Raw genomic sequence first — 9954 nt, forward strand, 5'->3', positions numbered from 1 at the left:
GCTCCTTCTTACATCTTCAGAATGCCTGCAGCCCTTTTTAATGCCTTCCTGCTAAATTAGTAAAAGATGACAGTGGGTACCGTTAAAGCAGAACAAATTCAATGTTAATATTTCCTATTGGGTGACAATTATGACTGCTTTTGATGTGCCATGGTTTGCAATTATTTTAAATAAGTATGTAATAAGCAACACAAAGACCATGCCTAGCACTTTAAAGCATACACTCTTGTAAAATCAGGCTCATCTGATTTAATTGGACTTGATTTTTATTTTATACATACTTTGCAATTACAGTTAAAGCTAGTCAGTTACTGCTTTTGTTGTTAATCACTGCACTTATTGGGACACTTCTTAGTATAACAGTTTAGAGTTAACTATTTTCTGTGAAACATGTTTAGAAACGTTGTGTAGTCGGTCAAAGAAAACAAAAGTGCTGCAATTTTTGTGTATTCAATGAACTAAAGATGAAGTACTAAAGATGCATTTGTTTACCCTTTAAACACAACAATATTTAAATACTTGTTTTTTTCTTTAATTTTTAGTTAATGAAGATGATGTTTGAGTGTTCTGATGAACGCATTGACCTTGAACTTATTTCTTTCTGCATAAATCTTGCTGCTAATAAAAGAAATGCTCAGTTAATTTCAGAAGGTAAGAATCACTTCTGTTTTTATCGGAAACATTTATTGAAAACTAAAAAGCAATGAATTCATCTTTTCTTTTGTATATTAATTTCTTATGCAATATTAACAACTACTTAATCGGCTGTCAATTGTGTACACCCTATGTATTTATATATTGTTCTTATTAAGTGAAAAATGAACTAATGTATTATGTGTAAAGAAGCAATTCCACAGTGTTATGAGCACACTGTTTAAGGGGTCACTCAGTGTAAATAAACCATAGTAATGCTTTACTATCTTATGATTGTTCACTTTATTTTCTTACCGGTCACTAAACAACCACATCTATATTTATTATTCTATTTTCATTTGTTTTAAGTATGTATAGCATTTGGTTGTCTTTGTCAAACAATATTTTATTTAAAAACCTTACTCTGGGTACAGCAATTTACTAGTGTAACTCCTGATTCTTTGAAAGAAAACAAAAAAACTTGTTGAAACATCTAAAATACACTGTTGCTGCCATTTGGCATATTGTTGTTCCTAGTAAGGTCTGTAACTATGGAAACTAGCAGTGTCGTCCACAATCTGTTTCTATGGTTACATTTGCTAAGGACGATTTACTATTTATAACATGTATGTGAAATGCTAGCAACAGTATAGATAGCGCTATGGTTGAATGGCTGATTTCTGGCAGAAGTCTTAATTCAAGCGTCTGCAATTATTTCAGTAAGTTGTGGTTCCCAGCATATGGATTTTAATTTGGCAAAATCCTAATGTAATCTAAATCTCCTAACATACACACACAAGAGAGAGAGACTAAGGACAATTTAATAGCAGCCAATTAACCTATCAGTATGTTTTTTGGAGTGTGGGAGAAACCGGAACACTCAGAGGAAACCCACGCAAACACAGGGAGAACATACAAACTCCACACAGATAAGGCCATGGTTGGGAATCAAACTCATTGCCCCCAGTGCTGTGAGGCAGAAGTGCTAACCACTAAACCACTGTGCTGCCCATCATGCTTGAGAAACTATTAATTTATTTCTCCATTATGTACATTAATAAAACATTTAATGAAACTATGTTGTCCTCTTCTAGTAATTAAATATGTATTTTAGGAAATGGGATGAAAATGCTGATGAAAAAAGCTCTGAAATTTAAGGATCCATTACTAATGAAGATGATCAGGAATATTTCTCAGCATGATGGACCAACTAAAATTTTGTTTGTCGTAAGCTGTTTGTTTTTTTCTTTTTTTTTTCTTTACTGTATAGATGTTTAGACAGTTATCTTTACATGGCATCCATTTGGGTTAGGTCAGCCCACAGGAACAAATGCTCCCTCTCCCACTCCATGTAATCGTCTTAAACCATATCATATTCACATGCCCCTTTAATAAAACAGCATTGCCTCACAAAATCCAAAAACTTCCAATGTGATGATGTTCTCTTATGAGTAAATATAGATTTAAGTCTAACACATGGTGAGTGTTTTATGAAGGGTCTTGTAGCTTGGGCTGGAGGGGTTAATTAGGGACCTATTCTAAACTTTAGAAAAGTTTGGTGATTTTCATTTCACCCACAATTATTCCCGGTTTGTATTAATTGACGTGTATGATGCTTTTACAGATTATTGTAAAGATTGCATGTGTCCAATATGTATAGAGTTCTACCCTACATCAGACATTACACACATTATCCCTTTCCTGCTGCAATTTTGACTTCAGAATTCAAATTAAATTGATGCCTTTGTTTGATATAAAAATTATCTTAAATTGCTTCCTCAAAAGGAGGCATGCTGCAATTTGTAGACCGTCTCTAGATCTGAATAAGTGCAGCAAATGTGAAATTATCTTCATAATTCATGTTCGCCATAGGACTACGTTGGGGATTTAGCTGCTCAGATCTCAAATGATGAAGAAGAAGAATTTGTGATAGAATGTCTTGGAACGCTGGCAAACCTTACTATTAGTGATTTGGACTGGGAACTGGTTCTTAAAGAATACAAGCTTGTCCCTTACCTCAAGGATAAACTTAAGCCAGGTATTTATATTAGTAAAGTAAATACTAAAGAATATCATAATACTGAAAATGCGCATTACTTTGCATATGTTATTTTGAGTGTTATCTGATGTAATAGTACACGTATTAGACCTTTTACCTAAAGCCACAGTGTCTGGGACACTTTTAAACCTGGTACTCTCTTAAGCACAATCGTTTTATGGACATTGTATGTGCTGCAGAGATCACATGGGCTACTAGCTAGCTGAATGCAATTTACCATTAGATCTATAAAAATGCCAAGTTACTGACTAATGTTTGTTGCAAGATAGTCATACTGGCACAGTATGTTTAAATCACAATTAAAGGTGCAATCCCCCATTAACAAACATTGTACCTTTTTAACATTTTCTCTAGGAGGTCCTCCTGTATCTCAGTGTTCCCTTTGAAAAATCGATGTTTACTGTTGCATAAAGTGTCTCTCCTGGAAAAAATGGTTTCCGTTTGTTCCCAGGAGAGTGCAACCTGATCTTAGTCTGAACCAGTCGTTCACCAAGTTTCTCGGTGATCATGTACTGGCAGAGGAAAGGAATGGAGGGATTTATGCTATGAATATCCCAAAGCAGCTCTCTATATCATTTGTCATGTCACTTTCGTAGCCATAGTACTAGCATGACACTTGGTAGACTGTAAACCATTAATATCAATGCAATAAGTACAGTAGAGGGGTTTCATGAAATGGTTCTAACGTGACCTTTTTGTGATATAATGATTTCTGTGAATTGGGAAGTATAAGGCAATAATGATAAAAGGACTGGATATCCGGACTGTATTTTGAAATTGGAGCGGAGAGATATATGAATTAGCTGTGGGCCTCAGAGAATGGACTGTAAAAAAATGTTATATTTTTATTTTTTGTGTCCGTTTAATACCCCATTCATACTGCACCAAAATCCCGGGTTTTTGCCAGGGCGAGCTCAAACGACCCGGGTCTTGGTGCAGTATGAATGGTACAAGTCAAAAATCCCGGGTCTAAAAACCCGGGTCTTCAACCCGGGATTTATCGAGGGGTAATTCCCGGGTCGGACCCGGGTTGCCTGCACTATGAATGGTGCAACCTGGGTTTTTCAACCCGGGTTGCACAGAAAACAAGCTGATTGTCTGTCTGCCTGTCTCTGGAGGATGATGTCATCGGTGGGAGCCCGTGGAAGAAAAAAAAAAAGTCACCTTTCAATGACATCACCATTTTTCAGCCAATGAAAACTGCTCTGGTGATGACTCCCTCAAATTGCCAGGGCACAGACTTGTGCAGTATGAATGGGGTCAACCCGGGAAATTCCCGGGTCCGAGGTGCAGTATGAATGGTGTTTCTGAGCTGGGACGCTCCGAGCCCCGGCAAAAACCCGGCTTGAAAAACCCGGGATATTGCCGGGGCAGCAGTATGAAAGCAGTATTAGTAGATTTTTGGTATGGTACTCATGTGTTGAAGATAATGCATCCCACATCCCTACAACCAAAAGCATTTTTTAAACTATTCTAGCCATTTGTTTAAGAGATGCTTAAGATTACTTTTTCTTTTCTTAACCTGTCTCATAACTAGTTTGCTACTACCATTAGGAAATGGAATATCAGCAAAGTTGATGAGAGAGACTGCTTCTGCAAGCATTCTCATTCATATCCACTACTAAAGCTTTCTAAAGAAGTCCATTTGGTTATATGTGGGTCTGGTTTGTTTGTTATTTGGTTTTAAAATAACAGTGGAAAAACATTCTCTACCCATAATTTATATGTACATCTCTCCACACGTTTAGACACATTCGACACAAGGAGGGTACGTTTACTATATACACTTGCCTTCCCATTGATTTCAGAGAAGACCACACTGACTCTTGTCTCTCTTTACACTGCTTAGCTCCTGACTCACAGCTCCATAGAGACTCTGATCAGTTCACTATGAAGACAGTGTCTTCATAGTGTTCATCTTATTCCACTGAAATGTGCTATGTTTGTCCAGCAGAATTCACTGCTGTAATTTTCTTACTGTAATTATTGAAGTTATGTGAGCTAAAGTTCTCAACTCATCCATTATATGTTTTCTCTTACTAATCTTTGTATTCATTTATTATTTTGTGTTTACTGTTTTTATTTTTAATTTGGTTTCACCTTTTTGACTCAGGATCTGCAGAGGATGATCTTGTGCTGGAAGTGGTTATAATGATAGGAACAGTGTCCATGGATGATTCCTGTGCTGCTCTACTGGCAAAATCTGGGATTATTCCAGCTCTTATTGAGCTACTGAATGGTAAGTGTTACCATGTCTGTTTTATTTATAAATCATGTAGTACTATTTTGTAAGACAACAGTGCTGCTCCAGTAGGTATTAATTAAGGTGATTGCATATAATAATGTGCCAATGCTACTTCATATACTTGCATCAACCAGCCATGAATCTTACTATACCACCTTGGTCAAATGTGTTAAAAGACTTTTAACCTGAAATTCATTTAGTCAAATATGAAAAGCATCTAAAAATCTCCACTACTATAAAGCCTCCTGATTGCGAATGAGTTACATAAATTACAATGCTAGAATGAATACAGTTGTTATATACCACAGAAGATATCTTTGTATAAATATACTAGTTCTCATAAATCAATGATAGACATGTTTTTGATTGGAAGGCCCTTATGTTTTAACTAAGATTTTATGAGTGGGATCCCATTTTCTCAGGGATTATACTATAGATAGCAAACATTTCAAATGATCACTGCCCAAAAATGTTTTAATAACAACCACATGTTGATTTGCCTTTAAAGTAAAATGTGGTGTTATGACCACCATATGTAAACACCACTAAACCCCAAAATTAACATTTTTAAGTATGATCCATGAAGGTAAAATACATTATTCAGTGCCCAACTAAAGTTCCACTTCAGCTCTGTTATTTCCCCACATAAAATACAGCTTAGGTTTCTATGATATCACTGGCCTTGCTCCGAGGAACATTTCTGCAAAGCAAGTCTTGCTATTTTTCAGTAAATCTATGTCTACCTGTTAGAGAAGCATCTCTCTCTTTGCCTGCTGCAGAGGAGTGAAACAGAGTATGGTGCACTAGTAAAGTATAAAACTACAGTTATTACATGTATATTATTAGCTCAGTAATACACAGCCTTTGATAGATTTATTAATGTCAAATAGTGGATTTACTTGCTATTCAGATTGTATGTATATGGTTAGTCATTTTTAAGACATCTAGGGGTAAATGTATCAAGTAGTGATTTTTGGAAATCGACGATATCCAGCGACTTTGCCTGGTAAATTTAAAGTGACAATGGCTTTAAAACGTGGGTGATCGTTCCTCAGGTGAGGAGCAGCCTGGGTGACATCCTGAATTCGGTAGTGTGAAGAGATAACAAGTGTGATAGTAAGGCTTTGTTCATTTTTTATTGAAAAAGTATCTTTATTTTGAATAAAGGTACAAAAAACATACGCTACATTACATTCAAGTTTACTGTGTCACAGCGCAGCTGTAAGTATAGTACACCGTGGAACATAGTTATTCATACTTTCTAGTACAATTCAGGACATACGGTACAAGATATGATATCCTACACTATACATCAAATACTGCACTAACCATGCATCACTTAGACAACAAAACAGATTCAAAAAAGCAATGGATGTGTGGGGAAGGTAATTGAGAGGGGTAGGATAGGAAGATCACAATCCCAAAGCTTTAGGGAGGACATACACAAATATAAGGGAGGGTGCATAAATTAAGGCAAGACATTTCAACAAAACTTAAAACAGTGATGGGGGAATGGGGTGGAGGGGGAGACACAAGCCCAAAGCTTTATTGGAAGTCCTTCCAGATGGTGTTCCCTCACAAATTGTCCAACATCCAGGTAAAACCAAGGTATAGTCCAGTTGTAAGGAAAGGAGCTGTTGTACTTGTCCCATCCAAGGGACCTCCAAAGAGGCAGGAGGAAAAAGCGAGACATGGACTTTCCAGCAGAGCAAGTGTTCTTTTCAATCAAAGTCCTGCGGATACAGTTACAAGCAAAGAAGGCTCTCAGCATGGTGGGGATATCAGTTGTTCCTTTCCCACTTTTGAGGGACTCCTTCTACATAACCGTCCGCTTCACTCTGTCCATTTTTTAGCCCCATATGAAGTGGAAGACTGCTTTTGTGTTGATCTTGCCGAAAGCAGCAAGAGGTGGTCAAGTTTGGGCCGTGTTCTGCAGAACGGAAAGGATCTCTGCACAACACCATTGCTTTCCCTTCGATGGTGAGGTCTCTGAGGCTCCACAAACTGTCTTTCTGTCTGTCGCCAATCTTTCCACCCAACATTTCAGTGCCCGCCCCCTCTCCACCAAACCAAATTCCAAGAATCTTGCTGAAGTCTGACTTGATTGTGAAGGGGAATGCAGCGGAGGATGACAGGTGCCATCGCCCGAAGAGCACTGCCTCTGACTTCCCACAGTTAACCTTTTGTCCTTGAAGTTTGGTCGAAGTTCTTGCAGGGCTGGACGAGTGCTGTCACCAAATGCTGATCAGCGCAGAAGACAGTGACATCATCCATGTAGAGCGAGCAATTGGCCTTTTGTCTGTCTGGACCTGGTGCAGTGATGCCTCTTATCTCTGGATTCTGCCTGATGGTGAATGATGGCAGCCTTGTCTGACCCCAGACATAACTGAAAAGGGGTCAGTCTTCCAGCTGTTCACCAACACTTAGCTGTAAATATCATGGTACTTCAGGTTAACATATGAACAAAAGATTTCTCCCAAGCCAAACCTGCGCAAAGCCCTGCGCATAAACTAATGAGAAATACGATCAAAGGCCTTCTCCTGATCTAGACTGACCAGGGCCACGTGCGCATGGCGATCTTTATTGTAATATCCCCTGTCCCTCAGCAGCGCAAGGCTATCTGCAATCCTGCAACCAGGAATGCCGCAAGTCTGATCTGGATGAACAATCTGACCAATGACAACCTTTAGCCTGTTGGCCAGTACCTTGACGAGGATCTTGTAGTCCACATTCAGGAGAGAGATGGGGCACTGATTTTTAAGGCCACATCTCTTCCCCTTGCACTTATACAGGGTCGAGATCAGTCCCTCTCTCAGAGTAGGTGGCCTTCTGCCCTCCACCACCATCTCCTCATACAGCTCTAGCAGGTCTGGGCCAATGAGATCCCACAATGCTACTTAGAGTACCACTGGGAGACCATCACTGCCTGGGGTCCTACACGGTCTAAAGATTTAGCGGCATAGAGCAGCTCCCCCAGCACCAGGGGGCGTCCATGGCCTCTTTACCTGCAGGATCAATAGTATTATCAGTGATAATTGACAGGAATGAATCGGCCATATCTGTGTTAATAGTCTTATGGGAGTAGAGGTGGCTGTAGTAATCTGTGGCGACTCCCATTACACCTTCTTTCCCCTTTAAGGGGAATGCTGGTCTCATCTCGTAGCTCAGTCGGGTGTGTGGCCAGAGTGGAATTTTTTAAAAAAGAAATAGTTACATTTCTCACCCTTCTATAGATTTTCCACCTTGGAGTGGAAGATGATGCATCTGGATTCTGCCTAGAAGTGTCTCCACCAGATCATCCTGCACATCCCAGCCGCAAAGTTGGAGATCCAGCAGGGACTACTGCCGTTGTGTTTGCAGCCACCTTGAGTTTCTCTTCCTCTAACATGCCTGTTGTCTACCTTTAGCCTGAAAGCAACTGCAAATTTTGACCTCAACATAGTCCCACCAGTGAGACAATCAAAATAATATTTGTCATTCTTCCATGTGCTGTAGGCATCCCTCAGCTCCTCCAACACATCCTCCCTTTCCAGCAGAGCACAATTCAATTTCCAGGAGCCTGGGCCAGGAGGAAAACCGTGGCCCACAACCCCCTTGAAGAGATTGGTCTTGTGGTCTGAGAAGAAGCAGGGAACCATGACATGCATATTCTGCCTTACTACTCTAGAGGTAAACACAAAGTCAATCCGGAAATGCACTGAGCTATTGGGCGGCTCCAAGTATAATTAAAAGAGCCAGCCCCCATGGATCCCACTGCATTCCGCAAGGATGCTTTGGCTACCATCTCCTGCAGCAACCTAGAATTAACATTAGCTCAGCAGTGCTGCTAGTATTACATTTAATTGGAGAGGGTCATGGTGATCCCTCGGAGCATGATGCCTAGTGAAGTGATACAAGCCAAGTCAAGGAGTCCGGTATCGCCACGCCTAAAGGGACAGGTTCTTGTAGAAGGGGAGTAGGTTGACGGCTTTAGTAGTTTTGCCCCACACTTTGATGAAGTGAGCTGTGGTAAGTTATAGGGGCAGAGAGTGTGACCTGACCTCATGGGGAGGAGGGCAAAGTAAGGTAAGGAGAAAACCCTGCCTTGGTTTGAGAGTAGTGGAGTGAAATTTGACCCGTATATATCGGTCAATGTATTTGGTATGTTTATCTCCAAATAGAATTTTAGATTTTCATACAAAAATGCAAGTGCTTTTATCCTAGCCTTATGTATGTTTATAGGGAGCTCTTCAGTCTTGCTTGTGTTCAGTTTATAATAGGAAACCCTATTATAGGTCTCCAGTACAGTGTGCAAGGCAGGTATCAAAGTCTTTGACCAATAAAAAATAACATTATATAACATTACATCATCAGTGATTAGGCAAATCATTTGATTAAGAACATTGATTTTGGGGCTTTTAATGGAGTTGGAAAGCTGTTATATTGCTGAAAACCTTGGCTGGGGGAGATGCAAGGGTCAAGATTGGGTGGGGGCGGGTACAAATTACCCGGGCCCAGGCCCTCACTGCCGATGTTGTTGTTTTTTTTTACTATTTTTTTTCCCTATTTTGGTTTTAATATTTTTTTTGCGGAGGGTGGCTCTGCCCCGTTCGTTGGTGGGGGCAGCTGGGTAATTAAAAAAATAAAATAAACATATACTCACGTGATCGCGGCGCCAGCATTTCTCCTCCTTCCTTTCTGCTCTGTTCACGGTGAATGTCGGGCGTAACATCATCAAGTCATGCCCGACATTCAATGAGGAGCAGCGCAGAGAGGACCCAGATAGAAGCAAAAAGAGAGCAGGTAGAAGAAAAGAGGTGAAAGAAGCCAATACAAATGTAAGTAAAGGAACGGAGGCAAGGGGAGGCAAACAGAAAAGCACAGTGTGAGGGAAAAAAAGGGGGGGGAGGCACAGTGTGAGAAAAAAGGGGCTGGGGAGAAAGGCACAGAGTGAGGAAAAGGGGGGGAGAGGCACAATGTGAGGGGAAAAGGGGGGAGAGAAAGGCACAGTGTGAGAAAAAAGGGTGGGGGAGGAAAG

General features: G+C 40.1%; 1 protein-coding gene across 1 annotated transcript in view; it reads left to right on the forward strand.

Moving 5' to 3' along the window:
* The window catches only part of KIFAP3 (kinesin associated protein 3), a 198182-nt gene that overhangs the window by 99785 nt on the left and 88443 nt on the right, over positions 1 to 9954 (forward strand). Inside the window, exons 12-15 of the mRNA XM_075182739.1 lie at positions 543 to 651; positions 1748 to 1860; positions 2506 to 2671; positions 4806 to 4931. Coding sequence (XP_075038840.1) covers positions 543 to 651; positions 1748 to 1860; positions 2506 to 2671; positions 4806 to 4931 — 514 coding nt within the window. The remainder of the gene's footprint in view (positions 1 to 542; positions 652 to 1747; positions 1861 to 2505; positions 2672 to 4805; positions 4932 to 9954) is intronic.

Source organism: Mixophyes fleayi, chromosome 8 (genome assembly GCF_038048845.1).
Source record: "Mixophyes fleayi isolate aMixFle1 chromosome 8, aMixFle1.hap1, whole genome shotgun sequence".
NCBI lineage: Eukaryota > Metazoa > Chordata > Amphibia > Anura > Limnodynastidae > Mixophyes > Mixophyes fleayi.